Source organism: Periplaneta americana, chromosome 9 (assembly GCF_040183065.1).
Source record: "Periplaneta americana isolate PAMFEO1 chromosome 9, P.americana_PAMFEO1_priV1, whole genome shotgun sequence".
NCBI lineage: Eukaryota > Metazoa > Arthropoda > Insecta > Blattodea > Blattidae > Periplaneta > Periplaneta americana.
The window spans coordinates 4,269,451-4,285,947 of NC_091125.1; the positions used below are offsets into that span (position 1 = coordinate 4,269,451).

The 16,497-nt window shown below is 36.9% G+C and overlaps 1 protein-coding gene across 1 annotated transcript in view; it reads left to right on the forward strand.

Moving 5' to 3' along the window:
- Positions 1-16,497, forward strand: part of LOC138705729 (fatty acid synthase-like) — a gene marked incomplete at its 3' end in the record, with an annotated part of 84,824 nt that overhangs the window by 11,366 nt on the left and 56,961 nt on the right. The window contains exons 5-9 of the mRNA XM_069834297.1: positions 714-855; positions 4,174-4,290; positions 7,145-7,253; positions 9,631-9,876; positions 16,204-16,371. Coding sequence (XP_069690398.1) covers positions 714-855; positions 4,174-4,290; positions 7,145-7,253; positions 9,631-9,876; positions 16,204-16,371 — 782 coding nt within the window. The remainder of the gene's footprint in view (positions 1-713; positions 856-4,173; positions 4,291-7,144; positions 7,254-9,630; positions 9,877-16,203; positions 16,372-16,497) is intronic.

Sequence of the window (16,497 nt, forward strand, 5' to 3'; positions counted from 1 at the left end):
TGGGTCATCTTCAGATCTGGTCATTGTTGGTCTTGGCGCCTCTTGTTTTGTTTCCTGTGAGGGCGTGTTCGTGTGGTGTAAAGTGGAGTCAAAGAGTGTGTGTGTGTTCTGAAATTGAGTTGTGTGTTGAGAATTTCATTGGGGTGTGTTTTTGCGTGTCTGTATATTTCATATTGTTCTAGTGTGTTTAGTTTCTGACTTTTTGGTTGGATGTGCAGTATTTCCATGTCTGTGTTGATGTCTCTGTAGGTCTGTCCAAACACGTTACAAAGAACACATCACAAATGCTAACCACGCCTACAGAGTCATCAACACAGACATGGAAATACTGCACATCCAACCAAAAAGCCAGAAACTCAACACACTAGAACAATATGAAATATACAGACACACGAAAACACACCCCAACGAAATTCTCAACACACAACTCAATTTCAGAACACACACACTATTTGACACAACTCTTCATCACATGAACGCACCCACACAACAGGCAGCGAAGTTGAGATAGCGCCGAGATCTAGTAGGCTCTGAGGATGGTGTCAAGTAGCACTGAAACAGCTGTAAGCCGAACATGCTTACATAATTAACATGAGTAAGATCGCCTTTTGATCAATTATTTTTATCCAGACATGTAGTTCTCATGTGGACATTGTGCTGTAACGAATCCTTCTTTCTTCCATAATTATTTTTGTCTTTGTTGTTTGTTGCAGGCTGTATGAGCTTGGCTTGCAGCCCCAGCTGACTCGTCTGTACCCCCAGATTGAGTACCCTGTGAGTAGAGGCACGCCCATGCTCTCTCCCCTCGTGCAGTGGGAGCACTCTGAAGACTTCTTCGTCATGATTTATAAGCAGGTAAGCTAGTTGAAACGAAAACAAGCCTAGGTTCAGTGGTCGTTGTTCACTCATTGTGCTTGGCAGAACCATCTGTCATACCTCATCCCTTGCTATTCGATATTATGTTCAAAATACTTACTTACTTACTTTACTTACTTACTTACTTACTTTTAAGGAACCCGGAGGTTCATTGCCGCCCTCACATAAGCCCACCATCGGTCCCTATCCTGAGCAAGATTAATCCAGTCTCTACCATCATATCCCACCTCCCTCAAATACATTTTAATATTATCCTCCCATCTAGTCTCGGCCTCCCTAAAGGTCTTTTTCACTCTGGCCTCCCAACTAACACTCTATATGCATTTCTGGATTCGCCCATACGTGCTACATGCCCTGCCCATCTCAAACGTCTGGATTTAATGTTCCTAATTATGTCAGGTGAAGAATACAATGCGTGCAGTTCTGTGTTGTGTAACTTTCTCCATTCTCCTGTAACTTCATCCCTCTTAGCGCCAAATATTTTCCTAAGAACCTTATTCTCAAACACCCTTAACCTATGTTCCTCTCTCAAAGTGAGAGACCAAGTTTCACAACCATAAAGAACAACCAGTAATATAACTGTTTTATAAATTCTAACTTTCAGATTTTTTGACAGCAGACTGGATGATAAAAGCTTCTCAACTGAATAATAACAGGCATTTCCCATATTTATTCTGCGTTTAATTTCCTCCCGAGTGTCATTTATATTTGTTACTGTTGCTCCCAGGTATTTGAATTTTTCCACCTCTTCAAAGGATAAATTTCCAATTTTTATACTTCCATTTCGTACAATATTCTCGTCACGAGACATAATCATATACTTTGTCTTTTCGGGATTTACTTCCAAACCTATCTCTTTACTTGCTTCCAGTAAAATTCTCGTGTTTTCCCTAATCGTTTGTGGATTTTCTCCTAACATATTCACGTCATCCGCATAGACAAGCAGCTGATGTAACCCGTTCAATTCCAAACCCTCTCTGTTATCCTGTACTTTCCTAATGGCATACTCTAGACCGAAGTTAAAAAGTAAAGGTGATAGTGCATCTCCCTGCTTTAGCCCGCAGTGAATTGGAAAAGCAACAGATAGAAACTGGCCTATACAAACTCTTCTGTACATTTCACTGAGACATTATTATTATTATTATTATTATTATTATTATTATTATTATTATTATTATTATTATTTTATTCTTATTATTAGGATTTTTCTACAATACAGTAGTTATCTTTCACCCAAAGAAATTTCGTTCATACACAGATCTCCATCCTCAGCATTTTCTTCAGTAAGATCTCGCCTAGCCATACCCCTTCTGACGCCATCCATCCATCGTTCTCTTGGTTTTCCTCTTCTTCTCCTTCCCTCCGCAGTCCACTCGAACATCATCTTCGGTATTCTTCCTTTTTCACCCTCTTCACGTGTCCAAACCATTTTAATCTGCTTTCTTCAATTACTTCATTAATGTCCGTTTCCACCTCCATAATTTCTCTAATTCTTTGATTTCTAATTGTTTATCATTATTATTATTATTATTATTATTATTATTATTAATATTATTATTATTATTATTATTATTATTATTATTATTATTATTAAATCCCCATTGTCACCAGGGTATCTTTCGACATTTCTGATCCTCTCTCCTGCTGGTGGCTTAGCCTACGCGTAACCCACTTCTAAGGTTGGAGCACCTGGAAGGCAGAGTTACATTACCCCGATGATATGATAGAATGATCATGATTATATGGTGCCAGGAGAACGTAAGCTAAGTTCCAGACCATAGATGAACACAGAATAATCGCCTTTTAAGGAAAACTTCCTATGATGTTCTAACCAGGAATCGAACTGTAGCCAGAAGCTCTGACCACTAGATCATGAGGCTGGTCGTATTATTATTATTATTATTATTATTATTATTATTATTATTATTATTATTATTATTATTATTGTTATTATTATTATTGTTATTATTATTATTATTATTATTATTATTATTATTATTATTATTATTATTATTATTATTACATTTTCATAATCATGTCCAACATATTTATAATCATTATATTTGAATGCTCGGACTTATAAGGTCTGTAACTTATTCTTTCTCTACCCCAGCTACTCTTGTAATTCTATACTATACATTAATCAGATCTAAACTAGAATATGCATCTGTCGCCTGGAACTCTATTACTTCTACTGATTCGGCTAAATTGGAAATCATCTAAAGAAAATTTATGTCCCTATGTGCTTTTAGGTTTTTGCCAAATTCATCTGTTTTCAGTTATGAGCGTACTTGTAAATATTTTAACTTCTTTAGCCTTTATGCTAGACGTCTTGAGCTTGACTACTTATTCTTTTGTAAAGGGTGATATTGATTGTGAATCCTTCATAAGCAATATCTACCTTCGGGCCTCTTCGAAAGGTTAAGATTTCAAAAACTTTTTTATACCTATAAGCCTAAATCTCTCTCTCCAGTTGTCAGATGCATGAAAGCTGCCAATTTACATTATATTAGTTCAGATCCGTTTATTGTATGGTTTGTTGTTTGGCTATTCTTATATTAAGCATATTCATTTTTAACTTCGTTTGTGTTGTTTTTAGCTTTTCTGTATCATGTATTTTTGTAATTATCCATTTTGTCATTATTGTTTATTTGTATTTGTCTCTAATTTTAATATATTTGTATGCTCTGTGTCTTATATTATTCCAGTCTTCATTTATATGATTTCATTAATTCATTTGTAATTCATTTTATTTAATTGCCACTATTTTAATTATCTCACTGAACTAATTTTAATAATTATTTGTGCTATTTACTTTGTTGCATTTGGTCAATGATTAATGTAGACTATTTTATTGTTTGTATTTTCATCTCATTGCCATTTTCTATCATTCATTCTCATCATCATTTGTTGTTTTGTTTGTATCTTGTGCTAAACTGTAATTGGCCTTGTGCTGTTGTTTTGCACGTTAATATTCTAAAAAATAAATAAATAAAAAAAATAAAAATTATTATTATTATTATTATTATTATTATTATTATTATTATTATTATTCACGGTATTCTCTTCAAGGGCAGGTCTTTCACTACAAACCCAGCATTCTCCAATCTTTACTATTTTCCACATTATTATCATTAATATTATTATTATTATTATTATTATTATTATTATTATTATTATTATTATTATTATTATTATTATTATTATTATATTATTGTTGTTGTAATAATGATTGTAGCAATGTTTGTTCCAAGTCATTTGTTATAGTTGTACCTAATGTTTCGTGTTGGTTCGCAGGCTAAAGGCAAGGCTAGTGAGCGCCACCTGACTGTCTCCTGGGAGGACAAGTCCAAGCAGTTTCTCTCCGGCAGCGTTATAGATGGCAGGAATGTCTTCCCCGCGATGGGCTTCATCGTAAGTTGAACCTACTGCAATGCTTCGTATGACATTAAGGCAGAAATAGGAAAGATTGTGATGCTGCAGAAAATGAATTTATTAATACTACCATCCCATGATAGCGAGAAAAAAATTGTTTTAGGCATTGTATCTGTCTGTGTACAGTGACTTTTTTCTAGACTAGAGGTTCTCAATCTTTTTCAACGACGTACCACTATTTTTAATTTAGGACATTAGCTGTACCACTAACCAAATTTGTTATGGGAAAAGTCATATGTCGTTCCCAGGGTTATAATGAATGTTTCTGTGCTGAAATATCAGTAACTTATAGTTTATTTAATTGTGAGTAATTAGGGACTCGAACCCAGACCACCTGCATGACAGGCTGAAGGTCTAACCACTGAGCCACCACAGGGGACGTCATTGTAGATGATTATTTACTTTAGCCTTGTAAATAGATCTACAAATACACTTCAATCTGCCCTAACAGTCAGTGAGGACAGGAATGGTGTAATATGCTATCAGCTTAGCCAGCTGGTGTCACTACAACTTCCTCAGTTTTATAGCTATGTTAACAAAATTTTGGTGAAGTATGCTCCACACAGTGTAGAATCGTTTTAAATGATTGATGGAAAAATGACACGAGTGAACCGAGTTTGTTTTTCCAGCAAGCTCCTCAATTGACCAATAATTAAAAACATTCAAACATATTATTGAAATCATTTTATATTCAAACACATTATTGAAATTATTTTACTTACTTTTCCATTGTATAAAACTTTGAAAACAGCTATATATTTTTATATTTTATGATAATTTATATTTTTATTTCACACTTAAAGTACCACCAAACACTGGCTCACGTATCATCAGTAGTACGCATACCATAGGTTGAGAACCGCTGTCCTAAACTGTAGGTTGGAATTTATTCATATCCAGTACGTCACGAATAAATTTATCCTGAATAATTTCAAGGGAAAAATTGTTCTGGTGCCGGGTATTGATCCCAGGACCTCTGGTTGAACGTACCAGCGCTGTGCTAACTGAGCTACCCGGGAACTCCACCCAACACCGTCTCAACTTTTCCCTTTATATCCACACAACTTGTGTGGGCTGACGAAACGCCAGAGACCCACATCGAGTGCACACAATCTCTGTGTGACTTGGAATTGTGGTTTTCTGTTAACGTACACAATGACGTATATATTATGCAAATCTAGTCTTTCAGGTAAAGCTCCCTGTAAAGCAGATTTGAATAATTTCAAGGGAAAAATTGTTCCGGGGCTGGGTATCGATCCCGGGACCTCTGGTTGAACGTACCAGCGCTCAGAGCTTTACAGGGAGCTTTACCTGAAAGACTAGATTTGCAAATTTATCCTGGGATGAAGTACATGTAGTAACTAATAATATGAGAAACATAATCGTTATGGATAATATAAAGTGTCTAATGAAAAAGTAGGTATAATATGTGTCATATTGTTTATTCTTTATACAGTGAAACTTTGTTTATATTATGTTTCACACTGCTGAAGTTTCGGAAAAATCCATGAACTCTCCATATTAATTTATTATTTCTGTTATACGTTTCTCGTATATTCGTTTTTTATAGTTACACAATCGCATTTTAAACCAGAGATACGAAACTTCATTTATAGCCTATGTTCTAAATCAGTTTTGTCGAAATGTGTTTGCTGTGAAAATTAAGAACGCGAAAAAACAGCACGTTATCATTGTTAAGTTGCGACCCACTTTGAAATTCGTGGAAATTCGTAGCTGCCCATGCTTGCCCCCAACAACCTTGTGTCCTTTAATGACGCTGTTACTGCATTAGAAACAGTGAAACATTTTGTAATACCTACGTCATGATGTAACTGAACAATTTACGGAACAGTTATCACAATTTGAGGGTATGGTTTATTCCTCACCAGCAAACAGTTCAAAATAACTGACGTTTTGTAAAATAGTCCCATGTTATTAATTGAAGATCGCATTGGAAGAACGATGTATGTCATGTCGTAAATGTTTTTGCATTGGAGTTTGAAATGAAATATATGACCCAGCTTTGGCTATAAGCAGCTAAATCAATCTTCTTAATGTATCCAGCTGTTTGCCGACAACATAAAGTCCACTATAGTCCACTGTAGTCTATTCAGTTGTTGTTTTTCATGAGAAATGAGGGGTATTTTGATCGGTGTTCATTATAGATGCTGTTGCTAGTAGCCAGAGGTGGGGTGTAGTCAATATATACTGCAGGGCTGTGTCTTCTGCAACTGGTACTGATGATTTTAATTTACTTCTTTTGTGGTTTATGGATGCACAGTATAGAAAAATGTGTTCATCATGATTATTACACCACAGACAAGTAGGATTATCAGAAATGTGAAATCGGTGTAGGTACAATTGAGTGACAATGTGACCTGTTCTGGCTCTTGTTAAAAATGTCTGAACATGTCTGGGCAAGTTTTTATACATTTCCAGGTCATTTGGTTTCTTTTGTACAGACTGTAAAATTTTTCCTTTGTCAGAAGAGAGCCAATTGTAGATTCATATGTTTGTAAAATGAGACTTCACTGAAGCAAAAGCACTGGATAGAAATAAGCAGCTAAGATTTCCTAGAAATAATTTTACATTGTTTAAGAATATGTGTTATAAATTTCAGTACTGCATTAGACTTAAAGATGGCTTACCCGTGAAGTTATAAATTTCTCTTGTGAAAATGTTATTAAATAGACTCAGCTTGTTCTCCTGATATAGTCTTCAAATATTATATCAGATGCTATTTTTTTTAGACTTCCATAAAAACGTATAAATGAAGTTTTACTGTACATTTTAAGTGCTACATATTACAGAACTTGATTGTGCTTTCCAACAGGAAATCGTGTGGGAGACATTTGCACTAGTGACTGATCAAGTGTATACAGACTTCCCGGTTATTTTCGAAAATGTGCGTTTCCACAGACCCGTGGACATCCCTAAACAAGGTAAGTGAGTCTAAGGGAGGGTAAATTAGTGTGTAGGTATTCTTAAAAACATCGTCATGGTTATTTTTGTCTAAATAGTATCTCTATTTTAAGAGGAATACCGGTATTGAATAAAAATTACAATTACAATTACCATCTTCTCGTCTATGAATAGCCTAAAATGTGTGGTAAAGAATTACATTTATTTTATCGTTTATCAAAGGCGTCATTTGGACGGGATAGGACAATTGCCCCCCTTCCATCAGTATAAGATTCATTTAAAAAGAACTACGTAAAGGTTAATTTTTGGTTTTACAGAATTTATCAGAAATGGTACTGTAACAATTGTTATTAGAGTAGAAAAATTCACTCCAGCTCCAAGGATGGAACCTGGGTACTTAGTTCTGCGACCAAACACTCTATAGGTCTCGCAAGTACGGATTACCGACGGAAGGAATGTGAATCAAACACTGCGATAAGGAAGAGCGGGCGACAGGAAAGGTCACGAGATAACTTGAATGATATTCAGGAGTACAGTCAGAAGAGAAATGACATCGATAGAATCAGTCTTGCGTTGTGATAGTTACATTACGACTTTAGTTTGTTCCATTGCATGTGAATACGGCATTATTATTTCGTTCGTAAACATATGTTGCGTGTTTAATTAGCTTCGAATTTTTCTCTTGCTACGTTCTTTATTTCCACAGCGATGTCCTCATTTGTTCATCTTCTTGGAAGAGACAGTACTTCCATGGCCCACACCTCTCCCTCCTCTGCGTGCCAACATACATACGTCAAAACAGACAGCAACGCCATCATTGCTTTTCGGTAATCGTTCCTTGCACGAGCTATACCACTGAGCTACGTCGAAGTTCAATCCACAGCAGCGGATCGAATCCATCTCCTTTAGTGTTTTTCCCTTTGTAGTCTTACTCCATGTTCGACATATACAGAGTTAGTTAAAAGTCCCGCACCACCCAAAAAGCTATTGAAGCATACGGTTCAGTGACATGAAACTTGGTATGTGAGGATAACCATATACTAAGAACTCAATAATGGTATTACAGAGTTTTTTCTACTTCCGGTTTAACCGGAAGTAACTCCAAATCTCTTACTTTTAAAAGGAACATCCTATATATTATTTTATTTTTGAATAGTGCTCATTAAGAGCTTTTCAAAAAGTACCCACACTTGATACTTCTATACAAATTTAGTGTTGCTAAGTCAAGAAAACAGAAAAGTGTATCGAATATTAAAATAATAAAATACTCCTTTCCTAACAAAAACAAAACAAAGCTAGCTCACCTTCTAAATTATGTGTTCAAATTGGTAGCCCTCAGCTGCTTTACAATGTGTCACTCGATCATAGAAACCATTTAAGGAACGATTTAACCAGGCTTTAGGAATATCTTGCACCACTTCCATTTTTATTTAGCAACACTGAATTTGTACAGAAGTATCAAGTGTGGGTACTTTTTGAAAACCTCTTAATGAGCTTTATTCAAAAATAAAAAAATATATATTAGGTGTTCTATTTAAAATAAGAGAGTTGGAGTTACTTCCGGTTAAACCGGAAGTAGAAAAAACTCGGTAATACTATTATTGAGTCCTTAGTATATGGTTATCCTCACATACCAAGTTTCATGTCACTGAACCGTATGCTTCAAAAGTTATTTAGGTGGTGCGGGACTTTTAACTAATCCTGTATGTTGACATTATATTAAATCAACTGCCATTATACAAGGAGTGCAGTGGCGCCTACTTATATGGGCCCATGGGGCCCAAATCCACCCAATAATTCGTCGTGTTATTATTATTATTATTATTATTATTATTATTATTATTATTATTATTATTGCTATTTATGAGATTATTTATTTTAACGTATATCTCAACTGTTTGAGCCCACCCAATGTTTTCCAAAAGTTGATGCCACCGAAGGGGCGCACTCAATTGAGTGACTTGATGGCTGAGATTCCACAGTATATACACTGTTGGGCGAAGAATTTACGTAAAGGTTAATTTTTGGTTCTACAGAATATATCTGTTATGGTAACAATTTATTATTAGAGGAGAAAAACATTAGAGGAGATGGATTCGGTCCGCTGCTGTGGATGAACTTCGACGTAGCTCAGTGGTTGGAGTGCTTGGTACGTAGAACCAAGGACCCAGGTTCGATCCCGGCGCCGGAGCGAATTTTTCTCCTCTAATAACAATTAAAAAAAAAAGTTAATAACTGAGTACTGGTAGTAGGCCTACTGCTACAGAAAAAATTGTGTGAACTGTGCCTTTAATATTACGATATTCATATAATTACGGTTGTTATCATCTTTTATTTTGTGATTACCGGTTGTTAAATACAGACTCACAATTTTATATTGTCGTACTTCCCTCACAGGGGACCTGGAGTTGGGTGTAATGGTTCAGAAAGGCAGTGGACGGTTTGAGGTGACACATAGTGGGTCTCTCGTGGTGAGTGGTGTGGTGCTCACTTCTGACAAGATCTCGCAACAGCTGGCTGTTCTGCAGCCACTCAACCAAGATGGCAGCGAGCTGTCATCCCAGGACGTGTACAGGGAACTGAGTCTGCGAGGCTACAACTACGAGAGCCAGTTCCAGAGCATCGCGTCTCTGCATGCCAGAGGTGAGCACCACAAACTAGAAATATTAGCTTGATGCTTAAGATCATTGCGTTTTTGTTCGTCATGACAACACTGCGTTGCTAAGAGATTGTTTATCGTTTGTCACTTGCCATTTGTTATTTGTGAGTGTTGTGCTTGTAATTGCGGGTTTGAAGATAGTTTGTGCTATTTCTGGGCTAAAGAAGATGAACTGTCGAGTGGAAAAAAAGAAAAATACGAATACTTGCGACATATTCCTCTGCTTGAGCTTAATAAAAGAGTATGATATGATATGATATATATTATTTATTCCACCAGCTTACATCGGTCGTGATGGCCCTTCACATTTCTATATACAGTGCCGTCACTCCCTTGGATACATAACATTCTGCTTACGCTTTTTCTAAACCTCCGGCTATCACATATAAATGACCCTGATCACTTTTCCATCACGTCTCTCACCTCTGTTTCCCTCCCTTCTTATACAGGGTGTTTCAAAAATACGGGGCATAATTTCAGGTATGTATTTCCCACATGTAGACATCAAAATAGTTCATTACAACATGTGTTCGGAAATGCTTTATTTCCGAGTTATGGCCTTCACAACATTGAAATTCACCGGAACGTTTTTCTTTCCGCAGGTCGTTGCCGTCAAAGGAGACATTAAGAGGGCACTCTGACAGTTCATTCCGAGGCGAAGGTTACATTCAGTGTTGTGTAGGCGTTAGACTGTGCGACATGTATTCAAATCAAGAGCTGGCAGAGATACACTTCATGTACGGTAAGGCGGACGGCAATGCTGCGCTGGCTCGTCGTTTGTACCAGGAGAGGTACCCACAGCGACAATGTCCAGATCGGAAGACATTTGTACGTCTCCATTACCGTCTGTGCGAGTATGGAAAATTTAACTCTCCTGGTTTGGGAAGGGGACGACCAAGATCTACAACTCCAGAAGTACAGGAGGAGATTCTGGAGACTGTGAACATGACTCCTTCTATCAGCACACGAAGGGTAGCATTGCAAGTCAATGTTCCTCATACGACTGTCTGGAGACTGTTGAAAGAGTACCAATTGTATCCTTATCATTTGCAACGTGTACAGGCCCTGTCACCAGCAGATTACCCTGCATGAATTAGGTTCTGTCAGTGGTTCTTGCAGCAGTGTGGTGTAAATCCGAACTTTCCTGCCTTAGTATTATTTACAGATGAAGCACAGTTCACAACAAATTTCCACAATCAGCATGTATGGGCGTATGAAAACCCACGTGCAACTGTTCCATCTCATCACCAGGTGCGGTTCTCCCTCAACATATGGGCTGGTATCATTGGTGATTGATTAGTTGGACCCCATGTACATGTAAACAGACTTACGGGGCAGGCGTACACAAACTTCCTGGAAAACACCATACCTCATGTTTTAGAAGACACTCCACTGATCAATCGTCAACACATTCACTTCTTGCATGATGGCGCTCCTGCACACTTCAGTCGTACGGCTCGCTGGTACTTGGATCGAAGGTTTCCTGATTGATGGATAGGTAGAGGTGGCCCAATTGCTTGGCCTCCACGCTCACCTGATCTGAACCCTCTCGATTTCTACTTGTGGGGCCATTAACTATCATTGGTTTATTCGTCTCTGGTGCCTGATTTGGAATCCCTTCGGAATCGAATTGTGGCATGTTCTGAGGACATATGCAATACTCCTGGAGTTTGGGATCGTGTTCGCAGGTCAATGAGACATCGATGTGAGGTCTGTATTGAAGGAGGAGGTGGACATTTTGAACATCTTCTGTAATGACAATGACGTGTGGAAAGAAAAACGTTCCGGTGAATTTCAATGTTGTGAAGGCCATAACTCGGAAATGAAGCATTTCCGGACACATGTTGTAATGAACTATTTTGATTGTCTACATGTGGGAAATACATACCTGAAATTATGCCCCGTATTTTTTAAACACCCTGTATTTACCCTTCCCTTTCCCAGTTATCTATCTGATTCTAACTAATCTCATTTAACTAAACAATCACTTCTCTCAATCTCTTATTAATTGTTCCGAACATTGTTTACATTAGTTGAACTCTTCCATAGTTGTTAACTTATTTATTCACTTGAATCACTACCATTCACTGACCACTTATTCCCATTAATCTAATCTGTATATTTTCAGACGAAGTAGTTTCTTCAGTTTCATTACCTTTCCATTCCCACTTTCGTTATTATATTTGTATCACTACTTACTTATTATCACTCTCTGGTTATTACTTGTATCTTACCCTTTTTCACTATTATTCCTTTGCCTTGCCGTCTTTTCTGTCACTATCACACACGCATACTATTTTCACTTTATCACTTTCCTATGTCTTGTCACTCAAGCACCAACCTCTTAAGTTATAACTTTTCTGTCCCTTACTTCTTCCCACTGACGTACCTCTATTCGGTGTCCCTAATGTTACTTTATCCCTTCCAGTTCTTACAGAATCTTGTCTTCTTATCTTGGTATCTTCTTCATCTCTCGATCCCTTCTGTAATTGCTGACCCATATTCGTTCTTCCAGCTGGATTCACTGAACTCTTTTTGCTGTTCTCAGCTCCTGTATGCCGTCCTTCTGTTCTTCCCTGTCTACCTGATGTCGTCATCATAATTTTAGTCCAAGTGTCTTGTTTCTTCTTCAATTGCTTGTTGACATCCTCGTCCGCTGCTGTTGCTGAGCTATGCATTCCTCTGGTCACTGGCCTCTCTTCCTGGTTCATGTTACTCGTTGACTGGTTCATTCTATTGCTTGCTATTCTTTCCTGTGTGATGACCTCTCCACCTTTTAATTTTTCAAATAGTTCTTCCATCGTGTTTAATATAAAAGAGTAAAGGCAGCAGAGGCGACTTGAAAAATTTGTGCCGTGTATTGGGAAAATGCCATCAGGAAAAGCACTGCAAGAAAATGATTCTTTCATTTCAACACACAATACCCCATACAAAAGTTAGTGTCCGTCCACAGAAGATGGCTTCCCAGGAATGTAACCATAACTGCTGGCATTTATTGCCGACAACTTAGAAGCCTTGCGGCCGCAATTGAAGGAAAACACCGGGAAGACTGCATCAAGTGCAGCTGCAACACAATAATGCATGCTCGCACTCCACTAGCATGACCAAAATAGTTATCCAGGAGTTTGGTTGACAGGTGAATCGACATTCTCCATATGTTGTTATTGTTTTCTAATGCCAGGCGTTCGACAATAAAGTCATTTGACCTCTTGCACTCCAATATTTTTCAAAGATATTATCATGACCAGCCAATGAAGCACGGATTTTGAGATGTTCCCAACCCATTCCTTGGTTTGAGTTGCACAATGGACAGTTAGGGGACTGATATATTCCAATTCTATGCAGGTGTTTGGCCAAACAATCATGGCCTGTTGCCAATCTAAATGCAGCTACAGACGATTTGCGTGGTAAATCGGGAATTAACTGTGGATTTTGATGCAGAGAGTTCCATTTTTTCCCTTGGGATTGTGTTATCAAATTTTGTTTGTTGAAGTCTAAGTATGTAGATTTAATAAATCTCTTCACAGAGTAATACGTAGATTTAGTAACAGGTCTGTAAGTAGCAGTGCTGCCCTTCTTTGCTAAAGCATCCGCATTCTCGTTTCCCAGGATTCCACAGTGGGATGGTATCCATTGGAATACAATTCTTTTATTGAGTGATATTAATTGAGAGAGCATTTTAGTTATTTCTGCTGTTTGAGATGAAGGTGTGTGTTTAGAGACTATTGATAGAATAGCTGCTTTGGAGTCTGACAATATAACTGCATTCCTAAATTTATTGTTGTGGCTCCTGAGACTTTCACTTATTGCAATCATTTCACCATCAAAACTTGTTGTTCCATACCCAAGAGATCTATAAAGTGAGAAGAGACAGCACGTAACACCTGCACCGGCACCTTGTTCTCTGGAGATCAAGGATCCGTCAGTGTATAAATGAAGCCAGTTTTGTGGAGGGTATCTAATATTAATTGTCTCTAAAGACAATTGTTTTAGTATTTCAGTGTTTACTTCTGATTTCAGTATTTCTTCTGTTAAATTTAGATTATATTCCATATTTAATAGAGTTAAAGGGTTTGGTTTAATTTGTAGGTTTTCTTTTAAATTCGGGATATACATTCTCCATATTCCGCCGATCTTGCGCCTTCAGATTTCGACCCTTTTTCTTTCTATATCCAACAATCTTCAATGGAACTGCTTTGGTAACGAAGATGCTTTACAAACTTGGCTTGACAACTTCTTTAACTCCAAATCAACAGATTTTTTCAGTCGCAGAATCGAAAACTATTCCAGCGTTGGCAGAGAGTCGTAGATAATGTAGGAGACTAATTTAATTTCTGTCTTCTATTCATCTCAAAATAAAAAAAACTTTTGTCGCAGTGGAAAAATGCTACCTTCTCTTACATCAACCCAATGCATTCCAGTGGTGTGGTTTAATTCTGATACCATACTTTGCTTTTGATTGTGTTACTTTGGTTCATTTGTTTTGGAAATTTTTGGATTGAGGTGAGTTCAGATTTTTCTCTTGGATTATATATTCTGTGGTTAGGATTGATCTGGGTTGCAATGGTTGGTTTAAGTTTACTGTAAGTGAACCAATACCAGTACGTTAAAATTAACCAAAAAATCGTTTTTCTGATCTTCATAAAATGAGGTTCGACATTACACAATTATGAATGTTTTTATATGTGGTTTGTATATGTTCAGTCATATTTAAATTTCCCAGGTTGTCTTTAAGGATAACCCAGTCTTACTAATCTTAACCTATGCTAATAATGGTTTTTAATGCAGTTTTTCTTAGAAAGCATTGAGGGTACAGCAATCATCATCATCATCATCATCACCATCATCTTCCTAACCAGTATTAGGGCAAGTGGGCTGTTACGGTCTCAAACTAGAATTTTCAGTCCATCTCTTCTTTGGACGGCCTAGAGATCTTTTGCCATATGGGTGGTAATGAAACAGTGCTTTTGGAATTCTGCATCGATCCATTCGTTTGAGATGACCCTTCCACTGAAGTTGATATTTGCTGATGAACTGTATAATGGGTTCTATTTGAAGTTCTTGCAAGGTAGTGATGTGCATTCAATCTACAACCTCTCCTACCCAAATCCCATCCTCACCTTCCCGTGGTGCAACCCGCTTTGAACGAACGAGGCTCTGGGGACCGAGTATCAGCGGTATAACCGAAATGTCATATGCAGAGGAAATGCTGTATAGGTGGGAACCCCACCAATTGCACCTCTCTGGGCTAGCAACCCATTGAGCGTCATTTTCACATTGCTTTCAAGTCTCAACAGAAGCCTCGGGTACAGTAATAATAATAATAATAATAATAATAATAATAATAATAATAATAATAATAATAATTTGTCAGAAACCAGTATATAAAGCCTGGATATGACATCGTCAGGTTAGATGGAATATAATTTTTACAGTTTATTCCTGGCGATTTTAGCTTTAATTTAACAGGGGTTTTCGAAAAATAGGGTTCCATCTGCAATTTTTTTTATATAATGCAAATTTGAGTTTGTATTTTTTGCTATGTTGCTTAGGTTAATATTTTGCGAATTTGAATTTCATAAAAACGCCTGTGCTAAGTCAACAGTAAACTATAATGAATGGTCTCTGAAAGAGAGAGTGAGGGAGTGAGAGTGAGCCAGACAGAAAGAAAGAGAGTTGTGTGTGCGTGCGTACGTACCTGGGTCTCTTGCAAGGTCCCTGAAAGTTTTTAAAGTAATTTTGATGAATAGAAACTAATCAAATATATATTGATTTTATAGTATTTTTTTTAATTTCATCAGTAGTTTTATTGTTATTGTTACGGTATTATTGTTGTTGTTGTTATTATTATTATTATTATTATTATTATTATTATTATTATTATTATTATTATTATTATTATTTGAAAAATATACTATGTAGTACATCCTACATTAAATATTTTAGAGTAGGCATATATTGTTCACATCAGAGAACTATACATGCATACAAAATTTAATTGAAGTAGCTTAAGTCCTTTTTGAATATCATGTAAACGTTGTCTCACTGAACAAAATTCTCTAACAGTTTTCTTAATTAAAATTATTAACTATTAGGTTTTCAAAAACATTAAAATTGCTTAGGGATGTACAGATAGTATATACTAATTATTTCCAAAGGTCCTATAGATTCTGAAGTGAAAATAATTTGAAATATAGTAAATTTACACAAGCGAAGGTTATACCTCCCCCTCTTAAATTCCAACATCCTCAGTTGTTTGATTATATCTAAGAAATACTGCAGAATAAACTATGATTTTGTATATTGCACAGGTCAAAGTGGTAAAGTCCACTGGAAGAACAATTGGACAACTTTCCTGGACAGTTTGCTGCAGATACACTTTCTTCAGGACAACAGGAGGAACCTGAGAGTGCCATTGTCCATCCAGAGACTGACGATAGATGCCAAGCAACAGACTTCTCCTGACTACAAGAAAATGGGCAAGTCTTAAATTAGGAGCCTGATCAGAATAGCTGTCGTTGCGAATACAATATTGAAGACCTCCCTGGAATAAAGATGTAACCAACAAAACTGTAGTTCATGTTTCAGGAGAAAGGAAGATAATT